A 19,041-nucleotide genomic window follows, 5' to 3' on the forward strand; every position below is an offset into this window, starting at 1 on the left:
CCCAATTTTGGATCAGTTGGGGTGGGTTTGCTCTGCCCAGCTGGGAGCTGCGTGCGCTGGAGATGTTGTACCCAAGGCAATCCATTGGATGTCCTTCCTCACTGGTGGAGAGGGGTGCTTCTGAAGCATAGTTTGCTTAGCCCCTTTGTGATGTCTCAGGATGTCATTGGGAGATTTGTCTTTTGTTAACACCTTCTGCTTCTCACCGTTAGGAGTTTGGGAAGCCCAAGCACGGAGGGCTTTCATTGCCGAGCCTACTTGTGATTCCTGCCGCCACAACCCAACGGGATGATAAACAATGCTAACCCCAGAGAAAACTCACAGGCAGCTTCCAAAAGGTTTCCAAGTCCTCTGTGCTCGCCCAGGCCTGATGACACCTCCCCGAGATGTGTGTAGGCTTGGCCAGAGGCTCTCAGGCTGCTCCTGAGGATGCGCAGTGGAGACGAGGTGCCCAGTGGGAACCAGTCCTGCAGCCGCATCCTGCCTGTTGATCTGGCAAGATGCTGAGGTATCGGGTCATTCGGATGAATCGGAGAGGCAGAGACACAAAAAGGCACCTAGAATTACAGCTGAAGGAGCTGGGAGATCCACGTGAGGGCTCGGAGATGGGGGAGGTTGCTCCCCCTTGGGCCCTGTGTCTGCTGGTTGTGCTTAGCACAGAGCATCAGGGAACAGCCCCCTGCACCTCCTGCTACTGGGTTTGAAGAAAGCGAGGTGGAATTGCTCATTAGAGGAACATTTCTGGGAAAAAAAGGCATTGCTTGGAGCAGTGGAAATCTTTTCCTTCCGCTCTGTCATTTTAAAGGAGTAAATAAAAGTAGTAGAAGGTAAACAAATAAGCTCAGGTCTCACCATAGCTTGGGAATTTTTACATCAAATGTAGCAAATTTAATAAGATGTCTGAAAACCACATCCTTTTAGGTTGAAAAGCACACAGCCTGAACAGGGGAGTGAAATCTTTTGGAGTATTTAAGTAGGACAGCTCAAACAGCCAGATAATGGTTAGATGGCTTCAGGAATAAAAACCGACTTGTCACAGTCGGGATGAATTTAATAAAATATTTAAACAATTTTCAACAGTGCTGCAGTGGTACAGAAAACCACGATAATATCCAAGAGCAGAAGAATGGCTTTGAAAAGATTAAAGGATGTAAACACTGAAGGACCCAAATAAGCCATGTGCGTTTCTGCAGTGTTGTTGGAGAAGCGTTCGTCAGGTGAGCCCCGTTAGTCCCCTTGTTTTTGGCTGTTTTTGGCTGGAAGGTGAGGGAAGCAGGGCACTGGGATGAAGATCGGGGTTGTGGTCCAACCTTGAACCCAGCCTAGCTGAGGGCCTCACTGAGGATGAGGGGAAAGCCCTTGGAGATGCCTTGTCCTCCAGGCTCATCTCTGCGGTTGTTTTTTGGGGAGGGAAGCTGCAGGGATGGGGGGGCTGCAAGGCTGCTGTGGGTGCTAGGACCACTCTGGCTGCCCCGGGGTTGAAAGTCTCGCTGTGTTTTGGCTACACGGGTGGGTTTCCAGCCAGAGCCAGCCCCATACAGATGCTGCAGAGATGCTCCTCCTGATGCGCCCAGAGGGACCTGGGTGACCAGCACGTGCGTTACCATCTCCTGCTGGAGACCGTTTCTTCACACCACTTGATCCCAGGCAGCTTGAAGAGGTCTGGCCACCCCATAACAGAGAGGAAAATCAGCAGGCTCCTTCTTGGCCTTTTGCTCATTTTACTCAGGAAAACAGGTCCACGCAGCTCGCCAGGGGACAGCTCGTTCTTTGGGCCCCGTGCTTGTGGGGACGAGCTCCAGCAGCCAGAGGTTATCCATCCCCGCCGGTCCAACGCAGCCGTTCCTCATCTCTCCAAGAGGATGACTCGAGCCAAGGGCTTGCAGGTGTGAGGGCTCTTACGGGATCTTTGCCTGCAGGAATGATTTCGGAAGCAGAGTCCCTGTTTCTGTTAAGTACCGCAGGGACAGAGAGAGCAAACAGGGGAAATGTAAGTCCTAGAGACGCACGCGAAGCAGCCAGACAGCAAAACCTGCCAAGAGGATGCTTCAGACCGAGTCTGCAACTAATCAGCAGTTTTGGAGGAATGACAACATGAAACTATTTCGTGAGATATTTTTTTCTGCCCCTTGGAACCGTACAGACAGCTTTGATTTACAGAACTAGCAAGCTCTCCCCTACCCTGCTCCTCAGGTTGCCTTTCTGCAGGAGCAGAACCATTTTGGCATGTTCTGGGGGTAAAGGAGTGAAAGAGAGAGCTTTGGGGAGGAGGCCAGCGTGGCCCCTGCTTCGCACCCAAGTGGTGAGCTTTGGTTTGTGGAAAGCTGGCAGGGAGGCAGAGCTGACCTGGTCCCCAGCACACGACAAAGCCTCTGCAGGTCAGGGGACACGTCCAGGAGGTGCTCCAGGATTTGCGAACCCTTGCGGCTCAACATCCCAGGACATCTCATCCTTCAGGTCCCTTTTCCAGAAGCTGCCATCTGGGGCAAGCGCTGGCTGCTGCTGCCAGTCCCCAGTGGGTTTGCCAGAAGGATGAGATGTGCTTTCAGAGGCACGCTGCCTTTCCAGAAAGCATCATGGAAAAAAACGTTGGGTATTCTCAAATCCCTTGGAAGAGAGGAGGCTTCCCGGCGGCGGTGTAGGGCAGAGGCTACAGCACAAGGCTCTCACTGGCAAGGTCCGGGGCTGCCGTGCTGCTGGGCAGGCTTCAGAAGTGCAAATGAAGCCGCTTGCGCAGCGCTGGCAGCCTGAGGAACCTGGGCTTGCGCGGATACGAGGCGTCCTTTCATTTCAAGTGCCTCCCTGTGCCGGCTGCGGGGTTTTCAGGCTGCCCCAGACACGTCTGTGTGAATCGAACACGATTGCTCTGATTCTCCTTGCGAGCGCTGGCTGCGCGGTTTCCATTCCCCCTCCTGACCTGCCAAAAACCAGAGCTCATGTGAAGCCGCGGGAGGAGAGGAATTTCCTGAGCAGGGTAAACAAGCCCATTCTCATTACCACGTCTCCACTGCTGCGGAGTCCTCTCCGCTCTTTATTAAGGAGAGGACTAATCACTGCTGTGTCCCGAGCGGCCTTGGCTGGTGGTAGGGCAGTGGGGAGGGAGAGGTGCCTGGAGAGGAGCCCAGCAGGAGACGGGGTCGGGCAGGAGCACCCCGGGGCTGCCTGGCACCGTGCGTCCCATGGCACGGTGCGTGCAGCTGCGGTGCCACAGGGACCTGGGGTGCGCACCCTGGGGAGGTGGCCACGGGGCCAGCAGCACGGCCAGCAAGGCAGGAGAAGGGCCAGCACCGTGTAATCGGGTGAGTTAGAGCAGTGCTGGTGAGCTCAGGCTGAAAGGAGATGCTTGAAAAGCACCGAGCCTCCAATCCGATATCTGCTAATTAGGCAACAACATACAGCTGCATTTTTTTTTTTTTGCATTCAGTTAGCCCTGTTTACTTGAGCTTTTTTTTTCCTTGTCTTTTTCTCTCCTAAATATCAATTCCCAAGCAGGCGTTGAATGAGGATATGCTAATGCAGGCTGCTTTGAAAGCCTCCGTGGAGGACACGTGTTTGGGATCTGTCCTCCCCTGGCTCTTCCCTCCCTGCTCAGCCCGGCAAAGCTTCACCTCTGCGCTCCGGGCTGAGACTTTCCTCTGCTTTATCTCCTTGCAAAGTGGGAGCGAGGCCGCTGCAATGCTGGATTTGCAGCAGCGAGAGCAGGGCCCAGCCCCAGGTCTTGCTCTAGCGTGCGTGGGGTGAAAGGGGTGGGCTGAGGACACCTGGCTGGGGACAGGGGACCCGGCTTGATGGGACACTCGAGCCTTCTCCAGCCTCTCTTCAGCACAATTAGAAACGCCGACAGAACAAATTGCTTCATTTTCTAGGTCAGCACTGCTGTTTAAGGTGATAGCAGGCACTGAAAGCTGGCATTTTATTGCAGCTTTTACTGAGGACGTTTTGCTGCGAAGCGACTTAAAATGCATTAGTGTCACAGCGCGGGAGCTGCGCCGGAGCCGCTCGGCAGGCTCAGTCATGTCTTTCTGTCACTTGTCCTTTTGTCTGCTGAAATTCTCTTAGCGTAGAAAGGCAGCTGGCTGGCTTATCATATTTTCCCCCAATTTTTTTATTTTTTTTTTCCTGGGAGCTGGTTACAAGCATCGCATCAAAGAGCTGTGTTGCTACCAGCACTGGAGTCAGCCAGGAGCAGGCAGCCCTGGCTCAGTGCTACCACGGGGAGGGAGATGGGGCAGGAGCATCCGTCCCCATGCCCTGGACCTGCCACGGCCCCAGAGCCGTGCCAGCTCCTGGAGGAAGCGTTTCCCATCTGCTCTGGCTTCTGTGGATGCGTGCACTGCTGCACACCCATGTGTTTCGTGTTTGTGGCGCCTGGAGGGAGGGTGCAGGGACGTCCATCCTCCATCGAAAACAATTACAAATGAACAAGGGCAACAACAGCAACGTCCAAATAAATCACCGAGTAAACACTCTCCAGTTTTGGCGGCCTTTGCATGAGGATAAATTTGGAAACCCAGCCCTGCAGCAAGGCAGGTCCAAGTGACGTCCTCCCAAGCCTTGTTGCCGAGCTCGTTTGGGGGTGAGCCCCCTCCCACTGCCCGTGTTAATTGGGCTGGCTGCAAGCGCTCTGCAGTCTGGGCCCCCCAGTAGGAGCCCCCATACTTTGCACTCCACAGCCTTCATCCAGACCCTCCTTTCCCTCGCCCAGAGCTTTGCACCAGCAGAGCAGAGCTTCGTGCTCTCTCGGTGCTGCAGGAAGAGGTTTGCTTCTCACCGCGCTTGTGGCCAGCAGGGGCTGGGAAACGCTACCCGGTGCCTATCCAAGTGGCGCAAGGACGTGGTGGTGTTCCCCTTTTATCTCCTTTTCTCGCTTCTCCCCATTGTAGGGAAATCAAATATTCTGCATTTCAGGCCAGAAGGTGGATGTTTGAGGAAATTGTGAGTGTTCTATAACGCGATTTAACAAAACCCCTATCGTTGCTGGAATTTATATGCACCTGCGAAATAACCAGCTGGTACAATCAAAGCTCCTTGCACGTTTTCCTTCTTTTCAGCGCAGCGAACAGAAGGAAATGGTCTCACCTCTGTGTTCAGGTGCTGCAGGAGGGCTTGCAGCAGCAGCAGGAGCCAGATGTGCCTCTTGAAGGAAGCCCTGCAAAGGCAGGGAGCAGCAAGAGGGGTGCTCGGATGCTCCCCATTCACACCATCACTGACACCACTCAAACACTGCTTGCAGCATCCCTGCACCACCGGCGTGCACTTAATGAACAGATAAGCGCTGTGTGTTCGTGTACGGGGGAGGAGTGGCACTGTCCCTGGCAAACTTGGGATGCTGCAAATGCGTTTGGGGCTCGTGTGCTTCAAAGCGCACTCCTCGAGCTCGTTTCTGCCTCCCCCTCTTGCCCTCCGCCAGCAGCCCAGGAACATGAAAGCAAATCGGCCGCGATTTCAAAGCTGCGACTTCAGTGCAGCTGAGTTGGTGATGAGGAAGATAATTAGCAAGTTGAACGTTCGGCGCTGTAGTGAGATGCTGTTTAATAATATTGAGCTGTAAGGAAAGGCGGTGGCAGGAGCGGTTAGCAGCTGGCTTTTTCATTATCCATACAGCATTGTTGTGCAAAGCACTTCCAGCTTAACGAAGGCACCCAGGGCTTCGCTGCGTTTTTCCAGCCTGGTTCTGTGCTCTGCTTTACCAGCCATTGGCTAGCAATTTGCAGGCTTGCGAGCGAGCTTCGAGTATTTTAGGAGCCAGTGGTTTTCAGGAATGAATGCTTTGCCTGTGCTTTATGACTATGATTCAAGTTCTCTTGGCTAGCTAGACCCCAAATTATCCGTGCGTGCAGATGTTTATGGGTCTGCTGGAGCCTTGATGAAAGCCTTGGGCCGCGCTTTCTAGCCGAGTATGAATAAAACACCGCAGGGATCCTCTCTCGGCCCTGGAGTTTAAAATATTAATAGGCTATCAGTTTCACGACAAGCGGTGCAACAGGTAGCGAGTGCTTTGCTCTAAAACATTTTCTCTTAGCGAAACCAGGGATTTTAATGGCGATGCAGTGTCGCTTAAATTATTGATACCCAAAAAATGCCCGTCCACTGTGTGTCCACAGATATCAAGCTCTGGTTTTCAGCGCTCTGCTGGCTCGTGTTCTCCTCCCTGGAGGCAGCACAGCCCCAGGGGCACAGCCAGAAGCAGCCTGGCCGGGGAGCTGGGGCGGGAGACCCCAGCCTGCTCCCAGCCCTTCGTCTCCGGCACCAACAGAGGATGCTGAGGGGAGAGCAGGGATGGAGAATAGCAGCTATTCATTCCCAGCAGGCAGACTTCCTGGCTGGAAATCGCAGCAGAATAGCTCTTTATACCCTCACAAAAAGGCAGGACGTGCTGGCAAGGGGAGGCCAAACTCTGTCGGGTCTGGGCAGCGCTTGGCAGCAAGACCTTGGCCCAAAGTTATCCAAGTTTTTGCTCCCTCGGGCAGCACGTTGGGTGACAAACGGTCTGGTTTGGTGGTTGCAGTCCTCTGGCTTTGTTCATCTTATGTTGTGTTGTTTTTTTTTGTTTTTTTTTTTTTCTTTCTCTCTCTCCTCCTGGTTGTCTGGCCTCGCAGCAAACCCTGGAGACGAATCTCACCAACTTGGTGAAACGCAACAGCGAACTGGAAAACCAGATGGCCAAGCTGATACAGATCTGCCAGCAAGTGGAGGTTGGTGAGAGGGGCCAGGGGAGAGGGCAGGAATGGGGAGGGGGCCCCGGGGAGCTCCCGGTTCGGCTGACGGGGTGCACGGGACTGCTCCCATCTCCGTTCCCAAGCAGCCCATCCGCCTGCCCCTCTCTGCTGTCTCATCGAGCCTCAGCCTTGTCTGCAGCAGCCAGCCTTCCTCCCTGCATTCCTCCTCCCAAACACGCACAGGTTGCCTCCCTGCTTCCTTCCTGCTGTCTTCCTTTGTGCTGGCGGTGTGCAATCAGGCATCATCCTGTGTTTGCATTTCCCAGGGAAGCGCTTTTGGCCCGGCGCTGCCCTTGGCCACGGCTGTGATGCGCTCCCGTGAGCGGCACTCAAGGGGAAGAAGGCAGCTCACACCTTGCTGTTGTTTCCAAGTGCGCGTAGCCGTTCATAGCAAATTAATTTGCAGCTTTGTTTGCTGAAGTGATACACGGAGAGCGGCTGCTGCAATTAGTTTCTTCTTAACAGGCTATTGATTTTTCGGTGCTAAATTGAGCGGCGGTTCCTTGAACCAGAACCTTGCCGGGAGGAAAAGACACTGGGCTGCTGCAGGGATCACTGGCGTGGCTTCAGGGCAGCTTTGCCAGGGCTTGAGCAAACACGATGGTTATTTATAGAATCCCAGAATCATGAAGGTTGGAAAAAGCCCTCCAAGATCATCTGGGCCAACCAGCCCCCTACCACCATCACCCACTGAACCCTGTCCCCAAGCACCACGTCCAACCTCTCCTTGAACACCCCCAGGGACGGTGACCCCGCCACCTCCCTGGGCAACCCGTCCCAATCCCTGACTGCTCTTTTTGAGCAGAAATGTCTCCTCATTTCCATCCTGAACCTCCCCAGCACAACTTGAGGCCATTCCCTCCGGTCCCATCACCGGTTATCTGCGAGAAGTTAGATCCAGATCCTAGGTATCTGTTAGATCCAAGTTACCTGCGAGCAGGTAGACCCCCCCCACTCAATTTGCAGCTTCTCCTGCATGATCCTGGAGCTGCCTCATCACCCAAGCAGCTGGCAGGGATGCAGGGATGCAGAGATTAGGGCATGGGGAGATGCACAGATGCAAGGACGCAGGGATGCTGCATGCACCAAGTGGGATAATTTCCCCGTAGCACAGCATGCAGGAGAAAAGGCGTCTACACAGGGAGCTGCATTTTGTTCCTTACCACCTACCCCTCAGAGACTTGGGGCTCTGCCTTTCCCGCAGGCAGCAGCAGCGTTTTGTTCTGAGAGTGCCAGCAGCGCCACAAACAGCCACAGATCAGCTCAGTGCATGGGTAGGAAGGAGCTGGGACAGGCTCCGAGTTTCAGGGCATTTGCATCTTCGAGAGACTTGTGTCTGAATCCGTCCACAGCGTCCAAATGGACAGGCCTCTGATGTTAAAAGCAGTTTGGCATTTCGTGTAGATTCTGGAAGTTTCAGACCTCCCGGCTGTCGTTTTTCCACACTGTTTAGGAGTTTTCAGCTTTGTCAGTCGTTCTGCCTAAAATAACAGTCCAAATACATTTCTCAGCCTCACTAAATATGCGGTCCTGGCCTTCAGAGGCAGCTTTAGAGGGAGAGCACGCCAAAGTGTGAAGCAGAAAATATCTTTGCCCTTCCGCGCTTGCCGCAGGCAGGGGGCTGCGTCGGAGCTATTTGTGGGCACCGCGGGGCTGTGCCAGGCCCCAGGCTTAGCACAAGTCCCCCGTTGGTGCTCAGGAGGCTGTGCTGCCGGGTTCTGGCTCTCCAAAGGGAGGCCAGGGCCACGCGGGGAGGACGGTGGGTCCGTGTGGGTCCGAAATCCTGGCCCTGATTTTGCGCTCCTGGGAAATCCAGGGGATGTCGGTCTCTGGCTGCACCGATGCCTTCCCCTCTGCCAGCACGGATTGCAGCAGGCTGCGAATCCTGGGCTTGATTTCCACCCCCTGCCACTACCTTGCAGCAGATTTGGAAGATTATCCACTGTTTTTCTCAGCGGAGTTATCTTTGCAGACCATCAGCTGTCTCCCACTTTGGCGTTGCATAATCTGCTGGCCAGGTTTAAAAAAAGATCTTGTATCAAATGTGTTTAGCTCGGGGTTGGCTTCAGACTGCTCTGCTGTTTCAGATCTTTTTGAGAGTACAGAATGAAGGAAACCTATTTATGTCCTTCAGGACACTGTTTAATTCGAGTGACAGGGCTGAAATCCTCGTCTGTGGAGTGTATTCCCAGTTCCCCGTCCATCCCCCAAAAGGATGCCGGTCTTTCTCTCGCTCCCGGGTCATGGGCTGACAGACACAGCTGCAAGACGGGGGGCTGGAGGTTGGGGGTGAGCAGAGGGGCTCGGGGGCTCGCCTCCCAATTTCTGCCCCAGCTGAGGAGGGCTGCAGCAGGGCAGGGCCACCGGGGGTGCTGCGCCTGGGTGCAGACACGTGCGCCTCCGCTCCTCCCGCCCAGGTGAACACGGCCATGCACGAGGCCAAGCTGATGGAGGAGTGCGACGAGCTGATGGAGATCATCCGCCAGCGCAAGCAGGTCATCGCTGTCAAGATCAAGGAGACGAAGGTAAGTTGTGCCGCCCGGTTCCCCATGCCCCTTGCTGTCACCTCTCCCCAGGGCTGTCCCCGCGAGGACGAGCGTGCGCTTGGAGGAGCGTGGCCGGAGGAGGGTAGGCGCAGCCGTGGGCGCAATAAATGAGCGCAGGTGCTTGTATCAGCCCAGACGGCCTCCTCGGGGCTTTTCTTACACCGTGCTGCTAATATAATAATGTGGAGTTAATACTGAAGGGCCATCCAAGCTCTGCTCTGCGTTGTGGCCCTAGGCGAGTTTCCCTTCCTCACGGAGGCTCCCGCTCTGTGCATCCCCTGCAGCACCGAGGGGTAAGCCAGGGAGCTCGTCCTGCTGGGAGCACCAGCACCCCAAATACAGGGTTTTTCTGCAGACAACGGTTTGGGAGCAGGTCACGCCATGTGCATATGTGCGAGAGCCAGCCAGCGTCACTCTGGGACACCACGGACCCCCTTCTGCAGGAGCGGAAGCTTTAAAATGTGCACTTTTATCCCAGGCACTTCAGGAAACATATTTTATGTAACGGTGCCTTCTGCTGGTCCATCTGTCTGTCTGCCTCTCACTTCCCACCCTCTCCCCCTAACGTCTTTTGACCACGCTGTCCAGTTTCAGCCGTACTTGGCAGAGAGCTGGGACTCTTGGAGCTGGTTTTTCCTGCAGATTTGGCTTCTGGGAAGAGCAGAGAGGCCCTGACTCGTGCCCCAAAGCAGTCTGTAAATTCAAACGAGCAACCTGGAGCCCGTATAGCTCCAAGCACTGCTCCTGTAGGAAAGGGACAAGGGGAGAGGGAGGACACTGGTGGCACTGTGGGGGAGTGGGCGGGTGGGGAGGATCAGGACACCCCGGGCATCCCTGGGATGTTTAAATCCCAGCTTTTGGGGAGCCCCTCAATGATGCTGCTCAGGAGCAAGGACGGGAGGGCAGCGAGCGGTGCTCAGGGAATGGGTTTGGGAGAGACACCTGTGGGATGTGGCAGCATCCACACGGTGCTGTGCACCATCCGTGGGCTCCGTGTCAGTGGTGAAGGCAAATCCACAGAGCAGCCCCTGCCAGCTTCTTAGCTGTGGTCCTCAGACGCCTGCAAGACTGCCAGCATCTCTGTTCCGAGCTGCTCAGGAGCAAGGCGAGATGCAAGACATCTGGAGAACGGTCGAGCAGAGGGGTTTTCTCCATGGCTTTCAGCAGCGTAACACCTACGAGCAGCGGTTTCCAAGCAGCCTTTCTGAGAAACCCCAGCTGCAAACACTGGAGAATTAAAAAAGACAGAAAAAAAAGCAAAAAAAAAAAAAAGCAGAAAGGGGGAAGCGCTGGAGACTGCGGCTGCTTTGATGCGCACAGACAGCAGAGCAAGAAGCACTGCGCTCCTGCTGAATTCCCATTTGGTTTCCACTTCTGGGCTGCTTTTGGTGATGGACAGCACGACGTACAGTGTGGGTCGCTGCTTGCTCTGCCGATGAGCCCCTCTCTCTGCCGTTTAGAGACGAAAAAGCCCTCAGTGTGCAGGGCAGGCAGAGCATTGCAGTGCTCCCCTGTTTGGCAGGGCACAGCATGTGGTCCCAGGGGGGATTGGCTGCTCCGGCCCTGGGTAGCTGAGTGCTGGAGCTCCTCCACCTGCAGAAGGCAAGAAGAAACGTGCGAGGAGCAGAGCAGTGGCCTGAGGTTTGTGTCGTGTCACACGTGGGAGGGGAGGCAGCCTGCAGGAGGAGGCATCCCCGGGAGCAGGCTGGTGATGCTGGGGGTCAGGCACCACCACACAGCACCCCATGGTGAACGGGGCACTGAGGCGGTGGAGATGCATGGGCGAGGCTCATGAAGCTGTGAAAATCCTCAGGGATTAGTGCTGCAGGCTCTGCTCGCTGCTGGGATGTGGTTGGAAGGAGCTGGTAGCCAGGCACACCATCACAGCAAGGGCAGGGGCTCTCCTCGCTGTGCTTGCCGTGTCCTCTCTTGAACCATTTCTTCCCATTTCTCTCCCTTATTCTCCCTTTGATTTTTTTTATATTTTTTCTGACGAAGCTGTTCTTAAAACGAGCCATCCATCAGCCCATTAAGCCCCAGCAGGAGCCTCCCTTCCTTGTGCAAATAGCCATTTGGAGCTGTGCCGCCTGCTGCTAGCCGAGACGAGCGCTTCTCCCCGCTTCTCCCCGCAACGTGCCGCCAGCGAGGCACGGCTCACTGGGACCTGCTGCTCCCTGCCCTCCCCACAGCCCCCAGCACACCGCTGGGGCATCAGCTCCCCCAGCCTTGGTGTGTTTGGGGCGCAGGGCTCCTGTTATTCACCCTTGGAGAGGTCACATAGAATGGAGACTGAGCGCTCTGGGGGTACACACGGGTCCCCTTGGCCTGAGCGCATCCCTTCAGCCGTCACAGCCCGGTGAGGCGACTGCTTAGCTGCAGCCCAACTCCTTGTGCCGTTCATTCCTGCATTTCCAGGCATGGTGCTTTCATTGTCGGGTCTTTGCCCTTGTCTGACCCCCGTGTTTCCTTTTCCTGCCTCCCCTCTCACCCTGTCAGCCTCCTGCTCGCACCGCACCTTGCCCAACGGCTGTGGGGCGAGCCGTGCCAGCGTTTAGATGCTGGCTTGATTCATCTGTGCTTTATCCAACGAGGCAGCTGACTCCTCCGCTCGCTGCAGGGCTCCCCCATCCCGGTGAGATGCTGGTGGGATGGGGCACATCCCCACGGGGATGCTCTCCTGGGGGTGTGGAGCAGGGTGGCTCGGTGCAGCAGCCTTCCTCTCGCTCCCGCGGGCATTACGCATGGCCCTGAGCCCTGCGGGATGGGAAGGTGCTGCCTCCTGGCTCCAAGCAGCTCCCTGCAAGACAGGAGGCCTCTCGCCTCAGAAGACCCCCCCCAAGGTGCTGGGTGTGCCACCTGAGCTGGCTTTAAACGCAGCCTGGGGCACAGGGATGTGGCAGGAGAAGCGAGGTTTGGCAGGAAGAGCACAGCCGGGTGCGCAGCCGGTCCTCTCTTGCAGTGGGCACGTCCCAGGGGATGCCTAAGCCTGGGTGCCATCACAGAGCTTGTGGCACTAGCTGGAGGACGCCCCAGTGTCCTCACTTCATGGTAATTCACCCCAAAGTCCCTTCTCTGGCAGCTGGGTACGTGCCACGCTGTCCCCGTGGAGCTCCATCGGCCATACCTCAGGCTGCAACGGGAGCCTTTGGGTGCAAAGTTGGAGCTTTTCCTCAGCTGGAGTGGCTCAGAGCTCATCTGCTGGCTTTTCACCCTACTCCTGTCTATTCCGAGGTCCTGGGGCAGCGCTGGGGCTGGGAGGTGACAGAAGGACACGCCACGAGGGGAGCGGGGCCGCGGTGTCAGCCGGGGGATTAGCAGGCTGCTTAATTGTGAGCACGATGACAGCGCTGGCACCGGGGACAGCAGCTCCAGCAGCTCCTGTCAGCAGCCAGGGCTCACGCTCGGCTTCTTGACGGATTGCTTTGAGTCACAGGCATGGTGGGCACGGGCTGACAGCGTGCCGGGGGGGGCAAGGGGCAAGGAGCCGGCAGCTTGGGGAGCCGCTGTCGTGGCAGCGTGGTGAGGGCTGCAAAGCGCCCCGATCTCTAAAAAAAATAAAAATTTAAAAAAATAAAGGAAAAGAGAAAGGAAAGGAGGAACTGATCTCAGGATGAGACCCGTGTGGGTGAGCAGCTGCTCCCTGGGAGGTGGAGGGGATTGCTGGGGGGGGGGCACGGGGAGCTTGGGGATGGGGATGGAGCTCGGGGATGGGGCTGGGGATGGAGCTCTGCTGATGCACTCTGGCAGGACAAGTCCAGCACCGTGCTCGGCTGCAAGGGTCTGCTAAATAAGCAAGGGGAAACGGTGTCTCTCCAGTTGGTGCCGTTCTGGAGGACTGTTGGTTTTACTTTAATGCACGGTTTCTTTTGGGAAAGTCTCAGCTCTGCTGGTGGTGCAGTTCCCCGCGTGCTGATCCACCTCCTTTCCCCTGGAAGAAGGGGGTTAAATCTTGTGATTATTTTACTGTTGGAGCTGTGTGCACTAGTTCATCAGACCCTCCAGAAATGTGGCCTTGGCAATCCACGAGCAGTGCCAGGGATGACCTGGGTTTGGTGCCTGGCATTGTTCCTTCAGCTTGGTCCTTGCTGAGCGGAGGATTTACGAGTTCCTAAGGGCCTTTCACCTGAGCTTTTCCCCCACATTTCTCCTAAGAAATGATGTTTCTTCTGGTTTCTTTGCTCCCCTGAGCACTTTGCAAGGAAGAAAGGGGTGCCACCAAGCCCGTTGTTATCGCTTTATGGCTTGTTCAGTGGTGTCTTAAGTCACCAGTAAGTACCCTCCAAGGAGCCCCACGGGAAGGGGGCTGAAGGATTGGAGGGTCCCTGAGTGGGTCGCAGGACTTGCGGGATGCTTGTGGGGATGGAGCCGAGCCCACTGTGCTTTATTTTGGGGTACAAGCTGGTGCCTGGCTCAGTTTTCCAGCTCCTGTTCCCCCGTTCCACGGACACCCTTCCTGTCCTTTCCCCTCTTACTGCAGCCCCTCACCCCCAAAAAGCAGCGGGACCCTGCTGGAGGTGGCCCCGGCCACCAGGCAGCTCGCAGCCCCCCTCTCTGAGCACCTTCGCCTCCCCCTGCTCATTCTGCAGGTGATGAAGCTGAGGAAGCTGGCCCAGCAGGTCGCCAACTGCCGGCAGTGCCTCGAGCGCTCGACGGTCCTCATCAACCAGGCGGAGCACATCCTGAAGGAGAACGACCACGCGCGGTTCCTGCAGACGGCCAGGAACGTGGCCGAGAGGTGGGCTCGCCGGGTGGCACCCGGGGTGAACCCCTGCCCCGTTGGCGAGCTGTCCCCTGAGCGCAGAGCCAGTGGTGCCCCCTCACACCCCGCTGCATGCTGCCCTCGTATAAATTCAGGGCAGGAGGCGCACGGCAGGTCCTGGTGGTGCTGAGCAGGGAGCTGACGTTTCTCCCTGGTGGGGAGGAGTGGTGGAAAAACCAACGGGGTGGGAACCAGCCCAGGGCGCCGGGACCCCCAGGGACGGAGCCCCCCGACCTCATTGCCTCGTCCCTGCCACCCTTGGGGTTCCCCAGTGCCAGGCGGTGGCACCGCGGGCTGCCCGCGCCCTGCCCGTCGCCCACCTCGCCCCTGCCGGGAGCCGGGAGCCGGGAGCGGAGCGCACCCTGATGCGGATGGATGGGCTCTTCTTTTCTTTCAGGGTCGCCATGGCAACTGCATCCTCTCAAGTTCTGATACCAGATATCAATTTTAATGACGCCTTTGAAAACTTCGCCTTGGATTTTTCCAGAGAGAAGAAGCTGTTGGAGGGGCTGGATTATCTCACCGGTGAGTGCACGGCTGCGCTCCCACCGCCTGCACCCCGCTGATCCCCCCGGTCCCTGCTTCCTGCACCCCACCGAGGGCTGGGGGGATGTTTTAGGGCACATTTGTCACCGGTAAGTGGTTGGCCCCAGCAGAATAAAGGCCACCACGCTGTCCCCAGGGCAGCGACCTGTCCCCATCCTCCTGTTTGCAGGGTGCCTCCGCTCCCCTGCAGCCGTGCAGCAAGGTTTTTGCGCGTAAGGCGGGGGGGGGCTGGGGACACCCCGGGTGAATTAGCTGATTGCGGTATTGTGCCAGGGGCTGGCAAGGCAGGGGGAGGGCTGCAAGCTGCGGAGAAGCAAGGACATCATTACTCAGTGACGTGTAAAACGAGACGGTTGTGCGCATCGAGAGGCTGCTGCTCCCTGCGTGAGCCCGCCTGTCTGTGGGAGCAAAAAAAAGAAAAAAAAAAACAAAAAAGTCGTACGCATTTTAACCCGAGAAGACACCAACTTACTGAAACGCACCACCTGTGGTCTCCCGCAGCGCCCAACCCGCCATCTGTCCGCGAGGAGCTCTGCACGGCCTCCCACGACACCATCACGGTGCACTGGATCTCGGAGGACGAGTTCAGCGTCAGCTCCTACGAGCTGCAGTACACCATCTTCACCGGCCAGGCCAACTTCATCAGTAAGTCGCCGCTTGCTGAGCAAAACCCCCTGGCTCGGGTGGGCGCTGCTGGGTGCAGCCGAAAGCTGACATGCATCTGGCAGGGCACATTTAGGAGCACACAGCTGGGAGCGCACAGCTGGCAGCTGTGCTGGAGTTTTGCCCAAATATCAGCCAGGCAGAAGCTGACGGCTGGAAGGCAGAGCACACCCGAAATCACCAGGGGGGGGGATATCTAGGTAGTTTATTCCCCTCCGACACCTGAAATGATCAAAGCAGGCTTAGACTCCCAGCTTCTCAGCGCCACTGATTGTCGTTAGGGAGCGGTGGTGAATTGCAGGTGAGAGGAGCCAGGGCTTGAAGCTGTGACCCACAACGAGCCCCCCAGGCCAGGCGTCACATCTGCAGTCTCCTTTTAGTCTTCCTCATTTCTCATTGTCAGGAAGGCTTATTAAAAAAAAAAAAAAAGAGAGAACATAAAAAAGGGAGTTGTTTGGGTTTCTATGGAGGTACAATTAATTGGGGAAGAGCAGCTCGGTCAGAAAGCCAAGGACGATTTGCCAGTGTCAGGAGCAGGGATTTATTCCTCTGGGTGCCCAGGAGCCCTCCATGGCAGTCCTGATATCAGAAATGCGCACATTTGCACAATTTCTTGCAATTTCTTGTAACACTGCCTTTTCCCTAAAATTCGAAGGGAGGTTGCACGAGCACTTTAATGGAAGAAGGAAAATCTATCTTCCAGTTTTCCTGTCCTCAGTGCTGTAGGGAATGGGGTGTCCCCCTGCCCTGTCCCCCTGCCTTTCCCTGGGGGCGAGGAGCTGGGCAGCAGGGGCGGCTCCGGGGGAAAGCCCAAGGGGGCAGACGTCAGGAGCAGCTTCCTAGGCTCCTCCGCTAGCTCTTGGTAGAAGGAGGAAAGAAAACATCAGTTAACACCTCCGAGGAGCAGATGAATAATATATTGTCACTTGCAATAACGTGGTCGGGGCCGGGTGATGAAAGCGCCTGAGTCCTGGCTGAACTCCTGCAAGGAGAAACGCCAAAAATAGTGCGCTGGGCTCACCTAGCAGGAGCACCAGGAGGCTTCCCAGGGAAGGAAATACCTTTTTGCAGAGCACACAGTTGGCCTGTGGAAACCCTCCCCTTTACGCTTGCCTTTAAAGCCAAGGGCTCGGCAGGAGTCAGGCATTTTTCGGATGACGAAAGCTGCAATAAAAAGGATATTTTTTTTTAAGCTTTGGCAAGGAGAGAAGCCCTCAGTCTGCAGGGACAACCCCTCCTTGATAGTTTTGAGAAGGAAACCTGCCTTGGAGGCCAAATCACTCCCAGCTTGTCATCTCTCAGCCGCCCTGGCCGTTCCAGTGAAGGACCCAGAGGTGGCCCTTGTCTGCAGGGAGGTAACTCCCTGGCCATGCAGGAAAGCAGCTCAGTGTGCAGGATGCTGCCAGTATCATAGCTGGTTTATTTGCTACTTCATATAGCATCGCTCTGCTCCCCTAGGCAGCTTAAACATTTGTTTCAGACCAAATCCAAGCTGACAATGACTGCAACCTGCCCTTGTCCTCCCAGTGAGCAAGCCACGGGGGGTAAATAATCACCCGAGCAGCATCCCCTTGCGGGCATGGTCCCGCTGTCCCCGTGTGAGCCTATAAAGAGGGTGTGTGGAGCATCTCCCGGGCTCCTGGCACACCGCTGTGCATGCACTCCCCAGCGATGGGAGGCTGAAAACCCTCCTCTGTCAGCCTTCATTCCCAGCCCACTCCTCATGAATTGTCTCACACTTCGCCCCCAGACCTGCTGGATCCAAGAAGCCCCCAGCTACTCCGCCTGAGCTGCCTCGTTTTAACTCTGGTTTGCTGAAAGCGATGCTCCCGCATTGCAATATCTGCCCCAGCGCAGATATTTTAGCGCAGGTTTTGCCCCCAAAGCCCTCAGCATCCTCTTCCCCCTGCAGGTTGCCCTCGCCCCAGCCGTGCTGGTGGCAGTAGCAGCACCACCAGGTGCTTTTCTCCTTGCCCCGTGCCATCCCACCCTCGATACAGCACAACCTGCAGCAGAGCCTCCAGATCTCCGGGTTCCCAACTCCTTTCCATTTCCAGAGCCCTTTGGCTCCGAGTCCCTTCCCTGCCAATAAACCTTCTCCCCTCTCCCCCACCGCAGGTCTCTACAACTCCATGGACAGCTGGATGATCGTCCCCAACATCAAGCAGAACCACTACACCGTCCACGGGCTCCAGAGTGGCACCCGCTACATCTTCCTCGTCAAGGCCATCAACCAGGCAGGCAGCAGGAACAGCGAACCTGCCCGCCTCAAAACCAACAGTACGTGCCCCGGGGGCTCCTCGCCTTGGGTGGGAGGCAGAGGAGATGCTCCAGAGCACAGGGCTGTGAAGCAGCACCCGGTGCTGCTATCACATCTGCCTCGAGCAGGCTTTCGGAGTGATTTATTGCCTCCGCCTCCTCGTTTTCTTTGCGAAACCCATGCGCCTTTAAACAAAATGAAATGAAGTGCAGTCGGTGCGCCGGTGGGGATGGAGGGGAGTTGCCGGGATGCAGGCTCCAATCCAGTTCTGCCTTGTTTATTAAAATTGCATCCCTCCTGCGGTTGCTGTTTTTAAGAGCCTGCCCGTGCTTTGAAAGGTGCTCGCTCTGGAAATAAGAAATCGGGGACTTGACAAGCCGAGAGCGATTATGTGACACAGCAGTGCGGAGGGGAGTGAAGGCGCTTTGCTTCAGCAGCTCCCCGGGGACAGGGCTTGCTCCTGTGTTTTTTTCAGCGCGTGTCAGTCATCGGAGACACGGGCTCACCGCTGAGTGCTCCGCTCCGCAGCTGAACTCGATTTAGTAGATTAAATAAGTGCCCAATCGGGTTTTGAACTCCCCTTGTCGCTTGGATGTGTCTGCAGCAGCTTCCTGCATTTATAAAATCTAGAGCAGGCATCTCCTGGAGCGCTACACAAATTATCCTGTATTATCGTGGCTTTGAGGAGCTCCTTCCTCGGGAGCGAGCGGCCGCGGGAGCGATCCCAGGTGATGGAGGCTCCATCCTCTCCGCTCTCCTGGGGCTGCTGGTGGCCAGCCCCATCGCTCACCTCGTCTTTCAGCTCCCTCTCTTGCTGTCTGTTCTCGTGCACTCAGAAGCGTGAACTTTTGATGTTTTCGGAGCAGCGACTCGTGGTTTTGGCAGCAGGGATGAGCTGTGCATGCGAAGAGGGCTCGTTGGCCAAGCTGGGGCAAATTTATGAGCGATGCCCAGGAGCTTGACCTCAAGGGGGCTGTGCCTGGTGCCCTCCATGCACCTGGGTGGAGGGGACCAGAGAGGGGCAGAGCCTGTCTGGGATGGAGAGATGCAAGGAAAGGGGACTGCAGGGATCTGGGCAGGGAGCTGCCCCATCTCATGGCCGTTTTGCCCTGCCTGATGTCCGTGGGGCAGGGCGCACCAAGGAGGGGGTGCAAAGAGTGTGATTAGTGACTGCCACAGTGCCAACAAGCATGGGAGTGGAGGTGTACTGCCCATGAAAAGCGTGGAGGGAAAGGTCTGAATTTCTGCCTGAGTCATGTGTATTTATACGGTCTTCTTTCCGTGGCCAGCCCTGGTGTACGAGACTCCTCGGGGGTGTTTGCTGCCCATTCCTCTCGCCCGCATTTGTCTTCATGGGGCGACGCGTTTCGCTTCTTTTCAAGCGGGCAATTAGGAGACAGCACACACTTTCCAGCTGCCGTAACCTTCGTGGAAGTGTCAGCAGCTTGACGAGGAGAAAGGCCAATTAGCATATTTCGCAGCCTTCTTTCTGCTCCTGAAGTGGTGCCCGGAGAGATGCCTTCACCGCCAGAGGGTCAGTGTCAGGAC

At 56.4% G+C, this 19,041-nt stretch overlaps 1 protein-coding gene across 2 annotated transcripts in view; it reads left to right on the forward strand.

Moving 5' to 3' along the window:
• Positions 1-19,041, forward strand: part of MID2 (midline 2) — a 57,349-nt gene that overhangs the window by 34,054 nt on the left and 4,254 nt on the right. For both annotated transcript variants that reach the window (XM_027465027.3, XM_027465028.3), the window contains exons 3-8: positions 6,600-6,695; positions 9,137-9,244; positions 13,852-14,000; positions 14,422-14,549; positions 15,072-15,215; positions 17,352-17,513. In XM_027465027.3, coding sequence (XP_027320828.1) covers positions 6,600-6,695; positions 9,137-9,244; positions 13,852-14,000; positions 14,422-14,549; positions 15,072-15,215; positions 17,352-17,513 — 787 coding nt within the window. The remainder of the gene's footprint in view (positions 1-6,599; positions 6,696-9,136; positions 9,245-13,851; positions 14,001-14,421; positions 14,550-15,071; positions 15,216-17,351; positions 17,514-19,041) is intronic.

Source organism: Anas platyrhynchos, chromosome 10 (genome assembly GCF_047663525.1).
Source record: "Anas platyrhynchos isolate ZD024472 breed Pekin duck chromosome 10, IASCAAS_PekinDuck_T2T, whole genome shotgun sequence".
Classification (NCBI taxonomy): domain Eukaryota; kingdom Metazoa; phylum Chordata; class Aves; order Anseriformes; family Anatidae; genus Anas; species Anas platyrhynchos.